A 19210-nucleotide genomic window follows, 5' to 3' on the forward strand; every position below is an offset into this window, starting at 1 on the left:
TTACACATTTCCTTATGCCAATCTCTTGCTCATCTAGGTTAAGACCCATGGTTATGGAGAATGCCAGTGCCCAAGTCTGAAGATCTGAGTTCAAATCCTGACTCTCTGAGACAGTAGCTAAGATCCTGGTCTTCCTTTTCCTCTTCTGTAAAATGAAGGACTCTCCTCTCAGCTCTAAACTTCTAGGATGATCTCATTTAAGATCGTACTGTCAAATATGTTTTTTTTTCAGTCCCAATCCTATAATGAAAATACTTACATTATCTTTAATTTGAAAAAAAGCTTTATTGACATCTGACAGTTGTGCACACTTAATTGAAGTACTTCATGCTTGTTAAGCTAAGCCAGTGACAACAGAGTGATCCCTCATTTATATGACTGAGTAAGAATGTGAACTTTGTTAACTGCATGCAGCAAGCAGATCAAATGTTATCCTGGATGTAAAGTTTAGGAGTAGAACAAAGAGGATCCATTGAAAAAAGCTTAAGAAGGGGTGATTTCTGAGCCAGGTTCCACTTGTATTTTGCTGTTCAGTGAACCAACTGATGCTCAATTAGTGCTTCTGTTAAATGAGCTTAGGATTTACCTCATTTGCATGGGAAAGAATTTATACTATTGCTCAATGAAGCTGCAACTAGGTCAGAGTTGAGAAATAGATGGAAATGTGTGGCTGATTGCACCTACAGAGTCTCAATAAATTCTTGGCTACAACAGTTAATGAAACAAGCAGTAACTCATTTGCATGTACAAATCTACAGATTCTCTGTTGGAGTTTGGCTAGAAAATTGATGAGATGAGAGGACAGCTTCTGAAAAACTCTTATTTTTGACATGCCTGCTTAGCTATAATCATCTCTTATTGAACTTGTATTTAGGAGAAAATACTCCTTGCTTTGTATATATAAAAATGTGAAAATGAAAGCTGCTGGTTTCCTGCCTCTGATTTGGGGCCCAAAATATGACAAAACCCATAAAAATACCTCTTATTTGTTTTCTTTAAGAACTATACCATAAGGGATCTTCCACATGTTTAGAAGACATTAATTTCTTACCTGACGCTTTGGTTCTTAACAATTCTGATGCTTTACTTGGTTCTCCAATCCCAATGCTATTCCCAGCAACGACGCGAAATTCATATTCCACCCAAGGACTCAAACCAACCACTGTTGCATTGTAGGTCTTGCCACTGAGAATTTCTGGAACTAAAAAGAGGGGGGCACTTCAGTCATCAAAACTGGCACTACTTAACATCAATCAGTCAATCAAACAAATACATCTGTTTTAGAAAAATCACCCGAAAACACTGGTGTCACTTACCAGTCGAAACAGCCTGCCAACCCACAGAAAATGGTGTCCGAGCCTGAACAGTAAATATTTGAATGGGACTATTATTATCTGAGCCTGGTCTCCAGCTTAGTTGAGAAGTAGTACTGGAAATGTGTTCCACTCTTACATCCTCAGGGGGACCTGGTGGACCTTGAAAAATATGTTCATTGATAACTATATTGAAAATTATTAAATTCATTATTTGGGATAGGGGCAGTTTATTCTTATCTGTTATACTTAGAAGATAAAATACTGAACATAATGTACTTTTAGCAAATTATTTGAGATAAAGCCCTATTAATTCAGTTTACATGGTGAGAGACCAATTTAGAAATCTTCCTTTGAAGATTAGAAAATTCTGGGGTGCCTAGGTGGTTCAGTCGGTTAAGCAACCAACTCTTGATTTCAGCTCAGGTCATGATCTCAGGGTTGTGAGACTGAGCCCCATATTGGGCTCTGTGCTAGGCGTGGGAGCCTGCTTAAGAGTCTCTCCCTCCCCCTCTGCCCCTCGCCGCTCCCTCTTAAAAAAGAAAGAAAGAAAATTCCAATCATGGAATGGATGATTATCATCAGTTAGGGAGCTAATCTCAAAAACTGAAAACAACTTTCATATATTCCTTTTTCAAAAGGTAACTCAAGTAAATGCAGCTTATATGGAGAACTGTAGGAATATATGACTTTGACCCTGTTCTGATGAGAATGGTTTATCATAAATAGAAGGCATGCCTAACTTTTAGAGACTGACACTACACACTGAGTCTGACCATTCCTTATAAATACACAAAACTTACTCAATTCAATATCCATATCCACACTACATATGCCATGGAGTCTTAAAGTTTAGAAAATTAAAAAAAAATCTATATTTTTATCTCACTTCTTTATCATGATGTGGTTGGTTACTCAAAGATCTACCGTTTACTTATTAACATTTCTGTCTGTGAATAAATAATGTGCTCATTTATTTCCATCATTATGCTTACCTCTAACAATGATATCAGCTACAGCAGATAAACTTTCTAGAGTTGTTTTTACCGTGCATAGATATTTTCCTGAGTGATTTAACTGAATATTCCTTATCATCAAATCCCCAACAGATTCCTGCAGATAGAAAATGAAAGGGGGATACACAATAATTCCCAGCAGGTCCCATTTTTTTTTACAGCTGGATAAATATTAAATATGAGACACCTCTGAAATTAGGAGATACACTAGTATCATTGTTGTTGCTCATATATGATCCCTTTTCCTATCCCCTCTTTTATAATTGCATCTAGAACACAAGCATTTCTATGAAAGACAGAAAACAAAATAAAACAAAAACAGATGCAGCTTCATAAACGGACAGTGGTTATCGATGCAAATAAGTATGGGAAGAATAATTATGAAAGATGTTGATTCATGTGAAAGACTTGATTTATTTTATTAAGTACTTAAAAATTTCATCAACTTACTCCTCCAATCCTTTCAAAATGAGCCACTCCTTTTTTTAAGTCTATGACATCTCCATTGAAAGACCATATAAATACAACTTCAACGGAGGGGTCATGGGACACCTGGCATGGTAGGACTATACTCTCTCCAACTGTAACGTCCATTTTGGAAGGTGGAATGGTAATAACAGTCCTCTCTGTTGAGAAAAAATATTATTATCATAAAAAGCTTATAAAATGTGACATATGGCAACAAAATACGTATTTTAAATGGTTTTACGATTGCTTGAAATTGTATAAATATAACTTGGAGTTCTACTATATTCAGTATTAATAATTCTATTCCCTTTTCAAATGTTTCTGCATTAATCAGTGTAGCTTATTACTTGTAATAAAAGGACATAGTTTTATTCATATTTTATATAAAAATAAATAGCTGATTGAAAACTGTAGACTTCAAAAGACAGTATTCCTTACATGAAAAATGCACCACACAGTTTTTATTGTTTTTTTATTCTGAAAATCTACGTGCAACATTACAGTCCACACACTGGTTGCAGCTCTAGCCCATGTTAATTTCATATACTATGAGAAAAACGATGGCATTAAGATCTTAACTACAATAGTTTATATTGAGATTTATAATCATAAGTGTGTATTTACTAGTGTGAATATAATATTTATCCTATTTCTGACATAGCTGTGATAACAATTTTGTATTTTATCTAAAGACACAACGTGAAGGGGAAAGACGTATGTTTTCCCTCTCTTATCCAGATTTTCCAAGTCCTAGCATTTCACTGACCAAAGTTTCAAAGGTCATTTCCAAAAGTGTTCTAGTTGGACTCGAGAGTCCTATATTTCTCTGACTAAAAGAGACTCATAGTGATAGATCCCATCTGACTACATTTTTTAATAACAAAATAAATAGTTTCGATTTTAGAGGACTAAGAATTGACTGAAAGGGCAAACTCAGTAACCATAAAGAAGCCCTGCACATACATTTCAATTCAGATACACACTATTTTACTAAAAATAAAATATATTTTAAGGAATTTACATTTAAGAATTAGGGGTTTGTTCAAATTATTCTGAAAAAATATCATACATAAAGAAGTTTCAAAACTGTGACATGAGAACTTAGAAAATCTTTCTCTAAAAATCATTCGTGAGATAAAGTTTAATCCTGTAGAATCTAATAATTTTGGGTTTTAAGGTACATATTGATAAAAAGAGCCGTGGAAAAATAAAAGCACATTTTATATTTCTGCATATAATGCAGAAAATCGAACTCAACTGACATCAGGTAGATCTTTATGTTTGTGTATTTATTTTTTATGTTTGCATAATTTAAAAATGCTCTTTCCTTTATTGTATTAGATGCATACACTTTGTAATTATTTTTGGAGAGAAGTTTGAAGAATGATTTTGTGGACTACATCCATTCCTAATTCCAAGCCTTCTTCACTTCTCTCCCTGAGTAAGGGTTTCGAGAACACTTTTTAGAACTAGAAAATATTTTTATTCTTGTAGTTTTTTGGAAAAGAATGTATCACTAATGTCTTATTTACATTTATGGGAGGATGAGTTGGCTAATTGGATGTGTTGGTAGTGCAAAACTGCTCTGATTTAAAGTTTTAGATCATGCAATTAAAGTAATTTTCAAACATTAAAAATTACAGCAACTCCTTCCGTTTATGGCACCACAAAACAGCAAAGTTAGACAAATCATTCCCTGCATACATAGCTCATTGGTAGTACAGTAATAATGACTAACATTTCATGAATAAGAAATATTTGTATTATAATTTATAATGTTTAGATGTCATCACTAGTTAATTCGTTTATTAACTAGTATTTACTGAGCACCTACCAAATTCCAGCCATCTGTCAGGAGGAAAAAAAAACAACAACATCAAATATAAATTAAAACGGGGGATCCTGAGGAGTCAGTTTATTGAAAAAGAGTTGTTTTGGCTGAGGGTAAAAGGCAAATAGGAATTAGCTAGGTAAAGGTGGCAGGTGGGGGAAGGATGCCTATGTTGGCGAGAGGCAGGAGCATTTACAAAGAATCTGTGTGAAGACGAAACATGGATGGTAGATGCAGAGCAGTCGTTTTGCTGGAAATCCTAGTATTAGACAGAGTATAATACAGGAGTGAATATGGGAAATAGGAAGCTGGGTGATAGTCACAATAAAGACATAAAAATTGGGTGATAGTCACAGTAAAAGACATAAAAGACATAATTGAGATGTCTTTAGGATCAGCTACATAATCTGTGAGTCACAGTGTGAAATGAAAATGTGGGGTGTCTTGGTCAAAAAATAAAGAAGTTCTATTAAAGATACTAAATATAAAGCAACTTGCTTTGGAAATGTAGCATAACTTATAAAACGTAATAGGGTAATAGTGATATATGAGTCACAGCATAAACTTGCAAATTGCAAAAATATTTTTGGTGTTAGTTTTATATAATACATTAAATAATGCTTTATTAAAGTTATATCTTGCTTGCTCTAAGCTTTTTCTCACATTTCTGTAAATTTACTTACTGGAATTTATGTTTTAAGCAACTTCATTTTCAATTGATTTAATTGGCATCAGTCGCTCATGACAAATGTAAAATCACAAATATTTTTCAATAATTTTTGATTTTGCTAAGGATCTTTCTCTGCTGATATAACTGTTACCAAACTGTAAAGAGTACTTTATAGGATGTGACAACATGGGAATATAGTGCTGATAAGTTATTTTGAAATATAAATCTTAGAACATCTAGAGCTGATAATTCCACGGAACAATTTTTTCTAGATTTAACTCTTCATACAAATCCGTTTTGTGTAAGTCTGAATTAAATTTTAAATGTAAATTTAAACAATGGAACTTTAATGTTCTTCTGACATACCCTGTAACTTCTGAAGGCTATACAAGAAACTGAAAGTGCCTTAATGACTTGTGTATAATCCAAAATGCCCATTTACGCATTCTATTGCCTTATCTTCAATTACAAGGAAACACTCATTAATAATTGGTTCACCTGGAGCTTCGTATAAAAATAGTGTTCTTTTCCATTGAGTGGAAAAACTATTAAATTTAATTTCTGTTTCTAAGCTTCTGGATATTAGCTTTGCAATGCTGGACAACTTTTTAAAACCAGGGATGCTAAACTCTTTGAAGAATGTGAATAACTCTGTGATACGCCTCATTGCAATGCTCACGTGCAGGCTTTTATTTTGTGAGTCTTTACTGACAAAGTTTACTGCCTGAACCCTGGCAGTTCCTGTGCTGGTGCTCAGGTTGAAGAGTTCCTATTTCTGCAAACATCACACAGATCACATGAACAAACTCTGGGGACAGATGGGCAAGCGGACCCCTCACACTGGATCCCAGCGCTGACTGCTTTCTGAGTCCCTTGTTCTCCCCAGGTCCTTGCAGCTGGCCATGGAAGCTTCTGAGGCTGTTGTGAGCACCACCTCCACCAGTCTGGGCCCAGGCCCTGGTGTGCCCACCTTCTCAGGGCCTCAACGCTCCTGACTGCCATGAGGCACATGGGTGTACATGGCACCTACTCTTACCGCGTGGCCGTGGTCTGCTTGGAGAACAGGCTTGAGCCTGTCCTGCTTGCTGCACCCGAAGCAGGTGCACCTGCTACCACCCAGCATATTTCCTCTGCTCACGAGCATGCTCTGCTGTCCCATCGGACTTCACTGACAAAGTGCAACTTCAGAGACAAGAGGACTACGGATTTCAAGACAGTGACATCAGGGCGATATGCCAAAATGGGGGCATTTCTCAGTCCGGGGTCCTCTGTGACTGAGCCGCACACCAATGTAGCCAGACCTGGATGACGTGTTAAGGAACATGTTCTTTTTGCTGACAGAAAATGGGAAGCACTGAAAGTATGCAGCAGAGGCAATGGTACAAAGACATACCAGTATCTGTAGGGCGAGAAAATAGATTATACATGAAAAGAAATAGCTACTATGAGAATCGACTTTTTATCCAAAAGAAGGGGATACATGATTATCTGAGCATAGTTCCTTGTGAGTATCTGTGTGGCTGAGTGGGTGCTTGGGCAAGGCATCTTTTAACTATTGTACCCTCTTGCCACACCACATGCAGACCTGTCCTAATCCTGTGTAGGTGGCTCAGCAAGAGCCACAAGGCTGCTGATTGCTCCCCGAAAGCGTTCTCTTCTACAACCACGCACAGCTCCGGGCTCAGAATTCGAAGTGGATACCCCACAGAGACAAAAATCACACTTGTGGAGAATGGGAGAGTGGTTCTTGTGCGGCAGAAATATACAGAATCTTCGATGCTATTTTAGGAAAAGAACAAGGACTATGCTTTAGTTCATTAACAAGTCCTCCTGTGCAAACACTTAAACTCTTAAGAAACTCTAAGGTCAGAGATTTTTTTTTTCAAACCATTCAAATCAGTCTCAGGGAGCAGAGGGATGTATATACATACATCTACTCTACTGCCGTCCTGGGAGTCCATATGTATCAGTAGAGTAGGTGTAATAACATGAAGCTCATGATTAACATGAAAGCACTTCTTGGTTTTTATGGATAAGTGAGATCATTATGGCCTGAATTATAACAAATTAAAAAGGAAAGAAGTCAACTGTGCTAGACTCTATCTAATCTGTGAAACTTTGAAATTCTTTGACTCTTTCTCTTAAAACAAAATATAGATGTTTCCTTTTCATTCTGTATCATTTCATTCTTCTTGCAAATTCCTTAAGTATTTGTAGAAATTCTAGTCTAGTAATTTAAACATTTTAGCATGCAAAACAGCTTCTCAGAGAACATGTTAAAAATGTGAATTCCTTTACTGCTACCAGAAATACTGATTCAGTAGGTCTGTGAAGGAAACAGAGAATATGGATTTTTAACAGGCCGTCTTTTCAGTTGATTTTGATGTAGTTAGTCCAGGGACCATGCTTTGAGAAATACTGCCTCAGGTTTTGAAATTTGAATCTGAAATTTCTATTTAAAAAATCCAAGTTATGTAAATATATGGTTAGAAAGTCTCTAATGCTTTAGATCTAGGAAAAAGTCCTATCAAGTAAAATGTCATTGGTTGGTAATGCTTCAAAAATAAATACACAAAAATGGACTTTGGAGGTTATTTAACTGTAATTAATTCTGTATACCCTATCTGCTTTTAGAGTTTCACAGTACATTTTAGCATATTAAAAGCTCAGAGAAATTCTGGAGTAAAGAAACTTCTTAAAGTGTATTTAATCTAGGTTCCCTACACTTACCAGATATGGAACAGTTTAACACCTCTTATTACATCTTAGGATATAAGAGGGGTGCCTGAGTGGCTCAGTCGGTGGAGAGTCCGACTCTTGATTTCGGCTCAGGTCATGATCTCAGGGTCGCGATATCAAGTCCCAAGCTGGGCTCCGAACTCAGAGGGGAGTCTGCTTGAAATTCTCTCTCTCTTTCTCCCTCTGCTCTTCACCCCACTCATGCACGTGCATGCATATGCATGCGTTATCCCTCTTTCTCTCTCAAATAAATAAATGAATAAATCTTTAAAAAGAAATACATTTTGGGATATAAGAGATCCTGAAAAACAATGTTTGGAAATATGACTGTCATGGTTGAAGAGGATTAACACACATTCATATACACATGCATATGTGCTTATCTGCGTGTATTTATTTAGCACACATATACATATAGAAACACATATTTATGAGACAATCATGTAAATTTGAGCTCTAATTCTGGAATAATTATTAATTTTGTAATATAAGAAAACTAGTTTTATTGTTATGTTAAAAAGATTCCCTTTTCTGTTAAAGGTACATTATGAAATATTTATACATGAAATTATGATGTCTGTGATTTGCCTCTATATATTTGGGGTGGATGTTGAGGAAGTAGTAGGTGAGGGTATGGATGAAACAAAGTTGGATATGAGCTGATGATTAACAACCCTGACTGAAGGGTGCATGGGAGTTCCTTCTACTATTTTTTCTACTTTCCTGTTTGTCATTCTCAATAATAATAAAAGAAAAACAGAAAATGATGAAATTAGTAAATCTTTGTATACAAAATAAGGAGGCATCTTTCCCATTCAGTTTCTAAAGTGATGAGGATATGTCACTTTTTGAAGATTATTCTAAATATGAATGACATACGTGAAGAGTTCATAAAATTACAGAATATTAATGTTTCCATTTTCAATCTATTTTAGTGACATACAAATCATATAAAAATAGCTTGACCTAACAATCCTATTCTTGGGGCACCTGGGTGGCTCAGTGGTTAAGCGTCTGCTTTCGGCTCAGGTCATGATCCCAGTGTCCTGGGATTGAGCCCCATGTCTGGCACCCCACTCAGTGGTGAGTCTGCTTTTCCCTCTGCCACAGCCCTGCTTGTGCTCTCTTGTTCTCTCTCTCTCAAATAAATAAATAAAATCTTCCAAAAATTATTTTAAAAAAATCTTACTCTTAAGAAGTAGAAGGAAAGGTTTAATAAGATATATAATGCTTTTGATGACTAGCCTTACTCAAATTCACATGGTCATAATAGCCAAAGATGCTTCCAGAACACATCTTTAGTTATGAGTACCTCAGGACACATGAGAACTGATATTAAAACTTCTGTCAGAATTGTTTAGCATGATTTCTTTAAACACAAATGAGACTTGTTCCTTGTATCAATGGCCAAACGCACTATTACATATTTTGATCCCTAACTACAGTTTTAGAAACTAGGGGATGGCAATTAAATGTGTAATTGGATTGGCCTTTCCTGACTATCCAGAACTTATTCTTTTTGGTCCCTTTTTATTTGTTTCTTTTGTACCTTCAACTCAGTTGAAACCTTCATCTATGAGTAATAATCTTTCAGTGTCACTGTTCGGAATAATAATAATAAGTTACCAACTTCTCTCAAACAATGGACAAAATAGGAAAAAAAAAATCACCAAACCTTTCTTACTCTGTATAAACAGAATTCTGCCTTCATTTTTCTATGACATTATAGGAAATGTTGCTAAGATACCAATATAAAGGAAACTCGTGTATAAATAGCACTTCAAACAGGTGACAAAATTCTCTGGTATTTTCTCTCACTAGTTAATTTGTGAAGACTACAAATAAATACTTTAAATTTGGTCCTCTTCCTAATTCCTCAGAATCTCAATTTAACGTACTTATTAACAAACTAGTCCTTTCCATGGTTCTTAATATCTTCTTCCATTTACATGCTTCAATCTAGGATCATAGTTTTTCTAACTATAGGAACATCATCAGCGTTTCTCTTAGTGGGGAGTTGATAGTGATGGAATCTCGGAGATTTTGTCTGTGTGACAGCATGTCTACTTTGTATTCATTCAGGAGGATATTTTTGCTGGGAAGAGAATTCTTATCACTAGTGTCTTTCAGCCCATGAAAAAAGCCATTCCACAGTCTTCTGGATTTTTTTTTATTTCTGTTGCTATCACAACTGCCAGTCTTACTGTTGTTCTTTTGAAGATAATGTATCTTTTTTATCAGGATAGTTTTTCTTTCCTTTTCTTCTTTTGGTTTCACTACTATGTGCTTATTTAAACTTTCCTTCGTGTTTATTATCATGAGGGCTCATATAATTCCCTGACTAGGACGACTGCTGTCATTTTCAGTTCTTTCTTTTTTTTTTTTTAATCTCTGACAAATATTTCTTCAAATACTGCTCATCCCTCATTTTCTTTCTCCCCTCTCCACTGCTTTTGGAACTAGAATTTCACATATGTTGGAACTATTCATATCCAATATACTCTTTATGGTTTTTTTGTTTTTTTTTTTTTGTCTTCCCCATTGCATTTTCTCTTCATGTTGCAGTCTGGATCTTTTCTATTCATACATCCTCCATTTTACTAATTCTTTTCTCTGCCATATCTGATCTGGTATTAAATCAATCTATATTGTTCTTAATTTTAGCTTTTATATTTTTCAGTTCTAGACTTCCAGTTGATTCTTTTTTATTGCAGTAGAGTTGACACACAATATTATATTCGTTTCAGGTGCACAACATAGTGATTCAACAATTCTATACATTACTCAATGCTCACCACAATAAATGCAGTCACCAGCTGTCACTGCACAATGTTATTACAGTATTACTGACTATATCCCCTATGCTGTACTTTTCAATTTCATGACTTATTGGTTTTATAACTGGAAGTTAGTACCTCTTAATCCTCTTCACCTATTTTGTCCATCCCTCCATCTCCCTCCCTTCTGGGAACCACCAGTTTGTTCTCTGTATTTGAGTCTGTTTGTTTGTTTGTTCCTTTGTTTTGTTTTTTAGATTCCACATATAAGTGAAATCATATGGTATTTGTTTTTCTCTGTCCAACTGATTTTTATTACATGCCATTTCCCTTATGAAATTTTCTATCTTGTCATCTATTTTTAACATATTAATCACAATTATTTAAGAACCCCTGTCTAATAACTTTCATATTCCTATCAGCTGTGACTTATTGCTAATGTCTGATGTTCTTCTGGGTTTTGATCATTTGATCCTGGTTCCAGCTCTTCCTGGTAACATTTTACTGAATACCAGCATTGTACATTGAAATGTAAATGTTTTTATTGTTACATTTTTTTTCCAAGAAAATTTACTTTTTTATTTTTTTATTTTTTTTAAAGATTTTATTTATTTATTTATTTATTTATTTGAGAGAGAGAGAATGAGAGAGAGCACATGAGAGGGGGGAGGGTCAGAGGGAGAAGCAGACTCCCTGCCGAGCAGGGAGCCCGATGCGGAACTCGATCCCGGGACTCCAGGATCATGACCTGAGCCGAAGGCAGTCGCTTAACCAACTGAGCCACCCAGGCACCCAGAAAATTTACTTTTTTAATCAGTCAACTAAAAACATCAGAGTGCTGTCAGGAATGGATATGAATGGAGTCTAAATGTCAGTCATTTCAAGCACTGGTCAATTTTGTTCTGTTTTCATCGCCAGGACAAAGTCTTTTAGGTGTCTCCACTCAAGGTCGAGTTGTGTAGTAGACTTCATTTTATCTGGCTAATTCGGAGCCCCAATTTTTGTCTTCCTTGCACTGTGAGGCTACCAAAATTTCTGCTTGTGGCATTTTCTGCTATTTTTTCTTTTTCCTTTTTATTCCTAATTTGTAGTGCTTGGGAGGTGGCAAGTTTCTGGAGAAAAATACTGGAGAGTTCTGCTTTTCTTTTTGTGCTTTTCTTTTCTCCAGAATATTGTTCTTCATGTTGCAAACCCCTTGGTTACTGTCATAATTCCTTTGAACTGCTATTTTTATTTATTTTTAAAAGGTTTTAACAATTTGTGGCTGATATTGGTCTGATAAAGCTACTTCAACTAGTCAGGACAAAAGTTTCTCCAAATATTATTAATGTTTAATAATAGATTGTGTGTAGGGTTGAAAATATTTAGGCCATTTATCATTAGGTTTTTAGATAATACCTTGAACAGTATGATAATAATAACAGTTGGAGAAAGAACTGAGTATTACTTTCAACAGAAGTAGAAACCCTTAACATAAAAATATACTAATTGGGGCGCCTGGGTGGCTCAGATGGTTAAGCGTCTGCCTTCGGCTCAGGTCATGATCCCAGGGTCCTGGGATCGAGTCCCACATTGGGCTCCCGGCTCAGCAGGGAGCCTGCTTCTCCCTCTGACCCTCTCCCCTCTCATGCTGTTTCTCTCTCGCTCGCTCTCTAAAAAATAAATAAAATCTTTTAAAAATATATATACTAATTGTTTATTCAATCTTTTATTCAAAACCATTTAATTAGTATCAAATCCTTACCTCCTTCCAGGTGTACATCTGTATGAATACTAAGCAAATGAAACAACACTGAACTGAGGAACTATTAGAGGACTTCCATCTAAGAGGCAAAACATTCTAGTTTCTAGGGGCGCCTGGGTGGCTCAGTTGTTAAGCTTCTGCCTTCGGCTCAGGTCATGATCCCAGGGTCCTGGGATCGAGCCCTACATCGGGCTCCTTGCCCCCGCGGGAAGCCTGCTTCTCCCTCTCCCACTCCCCCTGCTTGTGTTCCCTCTCTTGCTGTGTCTCTCTCTGTCAAATAAGTAAATAAAATTTAAAAAAAAATTCTAGTTTCTAGAAGGGAGACATGATAGAATCAAGACAAATCGTGAGGTTGTATGAATGGGTTTCTCAACCTCAACGTTATTAACATTTTGAGCCAGATAATTTTTCGTTGCATGTATGTATGGGTGGATTCAGAGTGAGGTGAGGAGGCTGCCCTGTGCATTCCAAGGTATTTATCAGCATCCTTGGCCTCTTCCCACTAGATGTCAGTAGATCCTTCAGTTGTGACAACCAAAAATACCTCCACACACTGCCAAATGTCCTCTTGGAAGCAAAATCAACTTGGTGAAGCACCTCTGTGCTATAGCAACACACTGGGAAAGAGATGGTGGTGGTTGAACTGAAGTTTAGTAAGTGCACCGGTGAGAAGTAGTTAGATTCTGCACATTTATTGGTGCTGAGGCCATCTGTTGGACAATTGAAGATGAGGTTTGAAAGAAAGCAAGGAGTAAAAATGACTAAAAGGATTTGACAGGGCAAACATCACTATCGACTATTATTAAGAGAGGGAAAGACTGCAGTAGGAGCAAGTTTTGGGAGTAAGAATCAGGAGGCCAATATTAGCATATTGTAAATTGGTAAGTGAAGATGATAAATTTGTGGGTGGATTTGGGGAATGAGGTAGGTATCTGAACTGAGTGTATCATTTTGGAATTAGCTTGTGGATGGTATTTAACATGTTGAAACTGAATTAAGACACCAAATGAGTGGGAGTAGATATGGCAGAGAATAAATTCAAGAACAAATCCCTGGCACACTTCAAGTTTAGGAAATGGGTAAGATTAAAAGAAACCAGCAAAGTAAATGGAAAAGGAGTGACTTAAGATATAAAAGGAAAACCTGACAAATGCAGCTTGTAGGCAGCCAAGTGAGGAATGTATTTCAAGAAGGATGTGATCAATAGTTTGACAGGTTAAGTAAATGAAGATGGGGAACTGACTGCTGGATTTCACAATGTGGAGGTTACTAGTCACCTTGTTAAAAGCAGGGCTGATGGTAGGAGAAAAGCCTGGTTGCATTGACTCAAAACAAAGTTGATCAGAAGGACTGGAAAAGCAAGCCCACATAGACAACTTTTTTTTTTTTTTAAGATTTTATTTATTTATTTGACAGAGAGAGACACAGCAAGAGAGGGAACATAAGCAGGCGGAATGGGAGAGGGAGAAGCAGGCTTCCCGCTGAACAGGGAGCCCGATGCGGGGCTCGATCCCAGGACCCCGGGGTCATGACCCAAGCGGAAGGCAGACACTTAACGACTGAGCCACCCGGGCGCCCCACAACTTTTTTTTTTTTTTTAAAGATTTTATTTATTTATTTGACAGAGAGAGACACAGCGAAAGAGGGAACACAAGCAGAGGGAGTGGGAGAGGGAGAAGCAGGCTTCCTGTAGAGCAGGGGATCATGAGCTGAGCCGAAGGCAAACGCTTAACGACTGAGCCACTCAGGCACCCCACCCACATAGACAACTTTTGAAGAGTTTTGATAGGAGAATAGTCAAATATGGCAGTAGCTGGAAGGGAAGCAGGGTCAGAAAAGGTCTTTTTTAAAAATGATGAGAATAACAATATGAAAGTATTCTGGTGGGGATGGTGTGTTACACAAAATAATATGGATGAAAGAGAGACTGAGGTAGACAGAGACAGAGAGGCAGAGAGGAAATTGTCCCTGAACACGAAAGGGAATCATACCTAGAACAAAAGTGGAAGATTTGAGTTCATGACCCATTATCTACCACATTGTGCTTTATTGATTTCTTGATAAATTTTGTCTAAGCAAGAAATGACTAAAGCTTGACTTTTTGTAAATGTTAGTAGAGAAAAATAGTATCACTATAAAATATAAGATATATAATATCCTGATGAAGATAATTGATTAAACAGTGTTTATTTTCAGTTTTTTATAAACATCTAATAAATGAAGCCAAAAGAAGTTTTCCCTAAGACCTAAATCCACCAAAACAGAGATCAAAAGGGGAGACAAAATTTGAGAAACTGGAACAAAATGAAATGATTTCTAACTGATCTACCATAAAGCTCAATATCCTATGCTGGCTGTGAGGAAGGCAGAGAAGAAAATTCATTGAACATGTCAAACCCCCTTTTGGACTTTATGAATAGGAAGCATTTGGGTCTCTGTAGTGTTTTCTCGTCTCAGTAGAAGACTGGCAAATTCTTCTCCTGAGAGGATATGAAACGGAGAGTCTCTGAACTGCTTGGTAGCAAGCATAGTTGAAGATGAGGGAATCTTAACTAAAAACAGGGAAATTAAGGAACATGTATATAGTAAGGGCTGAGATCCATGTCTTGTAATGTCATTTAGCTCTGAGGGTGCTGGCTGCTGGGCCTTTGCTCTCTGGGCAGGGAAGCGGGGTGGGAAGTGGGGGACACTTGTCCTAGGGCTCTGATAAACCTAAGAGAAAATCCTAAACATAGTGTGTTTAAGTTTTCCAAGGATATATACTGGCCAGATCATCTTAGTGTAAAGTCCAATATTAAATGCTCCCCCCCTCCACACACACATACACTTGATCAGAGCTTTCTATAAGATTTTTAGTGCCCCATTCTTAAATGTGAGCAGATAACTAAGATTCACAAAGTGTCTTGGTATATCTCTTACTAAAGGGTAGGGATTAAAACAAAGAAAGAGAAGAAAGCAGTTTGGGACCACAGAGGCCATGCAGGAAAAAACAACCTAGATAAAAGAAAAACTATGAGCAATATTTTCAGAGAGAGGGAAAAAATGCAAGGTATTATATAAAGGAACAGTCAGAAAATAAAAGGACACTTAGCCATTTAAAAAAAAATAGCAAAGTCAAAAATTCCCAGAGGTAGAACAAAAAGGATATAAAATGGATACTAGGAGAAAGAAACAAACAAAAATATACACAATTCGGGCACCTGGGTGGCTCAGTTGGTTAAGCAACTGCCTTTGGCTCAGGTCATGATCCTGGAGTCCCTGGATTGAGTCCCGCATCGGGCTCCCTGCTCGGCAGGGAGTCTGCTTCTCCCTCTGACCCTCCCAACCCTCCCCCGTCTCATGCTCCCTCTCTCTCAGTCTCTCTCTCAAATAAATAAATAAAATCTTTAAAAAATATATACACAATTCATATACATATGTATAAAAACTATATCTACTATCTAAATATATAAATATATAAAATGTAATAAACTACACACAGATATATACATATATACATACACATACACACATAAACTAGAGTACCAGTTTAGAAAATCTAACTTTTTCAATAATAGGGATTATAGACAAAGCAATGGAATAAATTATTAAATTATCCAGGAAGACATTCCAGAATAAAGAAGTATGCGTTTTCAGGATGACAAAGTGCACCGAATGCCCAGTATAAAGGCTGAAAATAGATTTCCAACACAGCACATCATCAAGCAATTGTGGAATGCTGGGAAAAAACAACTGAGAGAGAGAGAGACACGCAGACAGACAGAAACGATGTCATAAACAACAGATCAGGAATCAAGATGGTTTCAGCTTTCAGAACACATTAACATCTCCATATTGCTAAGAATAATGATTTCTAATCCAGAATTCTGTTTCCAACTAAGCCATCAATCAAATGTAAGCATAGAATAAATACATTTTCAAACATGAAAGAACTCCAAAACATTGCATTCCTCTTGAATTCTTTCTCAAAAATCCATTGGAAGATGCATTCTACCAATATGAGGGAGCATGTCGAGAAAGGCATGATGTTTAGGCAACTGGGCTCTCATACACAAAGACAGGTTGATAGTGAAGGGAGGCAACGGAGACAAAATTGAGGAATGAACTATTGTCAAGTCCATAGATAATTAAGCAAACAAAACAAGAAAATTACTAACTCTAGGGAAAGCAAATAGAGGAAAATCAAAGCTAATCTCTGAAATAAACTCTTTACAGAGATAGCAAAAAAACAAGGAAATCAGTGTGATGGAGTCTTTAATTTCCTCCTCTAGCAAGCCAGAAATGGAAGAGTTTTTAATCTTTATAATATGCTTTTCCTCTTTGTACATATACTTGCATAAGGCTAGGATGTTTTCTATCCTCTTAGTCAAATGCAAGCTTTATCTGCTCAGATATGTGTTCTACAGATTAAAATCTGCATGCAGCACGTGGTACATTCCAATACAGGCAGAGTATAGTTTAATTTCATAATTTCAATTATGCGTAAAATAACCACAGCCAATATATTCCAGTTTACCTGCAGGTACCATTACCCATTTATCTTTCACCTCAATATTTAAATGATTTGGAACAAATATGAGAAGACTACCAAAACCCCAGAGTAAAAGAAATAAACAAAGAACAGTCTAGAGAAAGTAATTGTCTAACACTGGAATTGTCTAAATGAGAAAATATGTCTAAGTATCATGCAAGGTAACACTGAGAAATTCCCTAGCAAGTAATAATGTAAAATGTAAACACAGATCTTCTATATTAACAAGTAATCAAAACAGGGTCTGACATCTATTTAAAAAGAGCATGCACTCTAGATTCTGCTTAATGAATTAGATATGCCAACTACTCAGTTTCAAAGCTGTTAATACATAATAGGCAATGACCATTTATGGCATCGTATTTACATTTCTTATAAATAGGTAATGTTCACTCTGTCCTCCGACTGTAACTCTGTGCTGGGCCATAGTAAAACATCAGGTTGAAGAATTCTGTAGTTTTATAGGAAATGGAATGAGGAAATTTTATTTTGCCTGGCTACAGCATCTAGCAGAAAGAGGATGCTTTCTTCTGAACATTTATGTGGAGGTGAGGGAAGACAAAATGAGAAAATAAAAGCGAGAAGATGAGAATCACGGTGAATTGTATTCATCTGATTCCTCTTTTCCCTTTCAGCACCACCCTCCTCCACGCCCATCCCTCACTTGGGCTTGAAAGAATTTGCTAGCTGCTTCCTTGAGTATTCAGGATCCACAGACTGAAAACAGAACTTGCACCTGACGGTCTTGTACATCATAATGATACACATTATCCCTAAAAAATGGCACTAGAACATAAGTGACCACCGTGCCACTTTAGAAATAGAAGGCTCAAGCAACAGAGAAGCCTAATAGTTTCTTTTCGCATCAGAATGGAATCAAGGACATATTACTAAACTTCCAATTCCTAATCAAATACGAAGGGCACACACGTGTACAGGTAAACTGAAGACAAAAATACTTACAGTTCAAGATATTTTTTACTGCACAGATTAAACCTGCTGTTGGTTAAAGTTTTGTTTCATTCATTTTTAATCAAAAGAGAAAGTAGATACTAGTGGTTTAAGCCAAGTGAAGGAAGCCAAAACATATATACTCTATGATGACATTTGTATGAAGTTAGTGGCAGAAAAGAGCCCTAACAGTAGTTGCTCCTATAAGTCGGGTGGGAGCAGGAATTGAGGGATTACGAAGGGGCATGAAGGAATGTTCTAAAGGGTGATGTTAACATTCTATATTTGGTAGAGTTTGGGATACATAGATATAGGCGCTTGCCAAAATTCAGCGAAGATACTTAAGATTTCATTACGTGTAAAGTTCACCTCAAATGGAAAAGAGTATAGACAGATACTGAACTCTAGTAAGTGAAAGCTGATTTAGGAAAAGTACTACATTTTGCAAATTACTCTGTTTTTATTTCCACTGGACTTGAAATAGTGTCATGTAAAACTGCATGTGTCTCAGGCAGTTATTATTACATACATTCAACTGGAAGATGAAAAAAAGTTCTGTCACTCACTAATACAAGGGCCATGCTCACGTCGTTTTAGCAATCTATGCCTCGGTCTCCCCCTCCCCTTGTGTGAAAGAGATAATGATATTTGCTTCACAGTGTTGTGAGGGATCATTGAGATAATGCACATAAAGCACCTACCACAGGTGCTTGGAACACAGTATATATTTGATAAGTGGTGGTTAATAATAATAGTAATAAAGAATACACCACCAGTAATGGTAAAAACAAACTCTTCAAGGTCTCATGCTAGTTAGTAATAGAGCTAGTTAATTTAATTCCAAACTCTGTGCTCTTTGTGACTTTAAGTGGTGTATACTCATCTGTCTGGCTTCCTCTACTTAGCTTGAAAGACTAGCTATACACTCCCTATTTTTATTAAGACTAAGCAAAACTAAACAAAACTTTAACCAATTTAGGTTTAATTTGTTCAATGAAAAATGTCTGGAACAATAAAAAACAAAAGGTGAAAACCTGAAGTTCATTAATCTCTCTCCTTTACATTATATATTATAATAAAAAAAAAAAAAAAAAACACTGTTCAGCATACCTGGAAATTTTATCTGAGTAGTATGTGCTACATTTTTAAAAGACTGTGGACTAAATTGTT

The 19210-nt window shown here is 36.5% G+C and overlaps 1 protein-coding gene across 1 annotated transcript in view; it reads right to left on the minus strand.

Annotated features, from left to right (window-relative positions):
* Positions 1-19210, minus strand: part of CNTN6 (contactin 6) — a 586479-nt gene that overhangs the window by 23731 nt on the left and 543538 nt on the right. Inside the window, 4 exon segments of the mRNA XM_034996895.1 lie at positions 1052-1201; positions 1317-1475; positions 2309-2426; positions 2780-2955. Of these exon segments, the coding sequence (XP_034852786.1) occupies positions 1052-1201; positions 1317-1475; positions 2309-2426; positions 2780-2955 (603 nt within the window).

This window comes from Mirounga leonina, unplaced genomic scaffold, assembly GCF_011800145.1.
Source record: "Mirounga leonina isolate KUSES-001 unplaced genomic scaffold, KU_Mleo_1.0 Mir_94, whole genome shotgun sequence".
NCBI lineage: Eukaryota > Metazoa > Chordata > Mammalia > Carnivora > Phocidae > Mirounga > Mirounga leonina.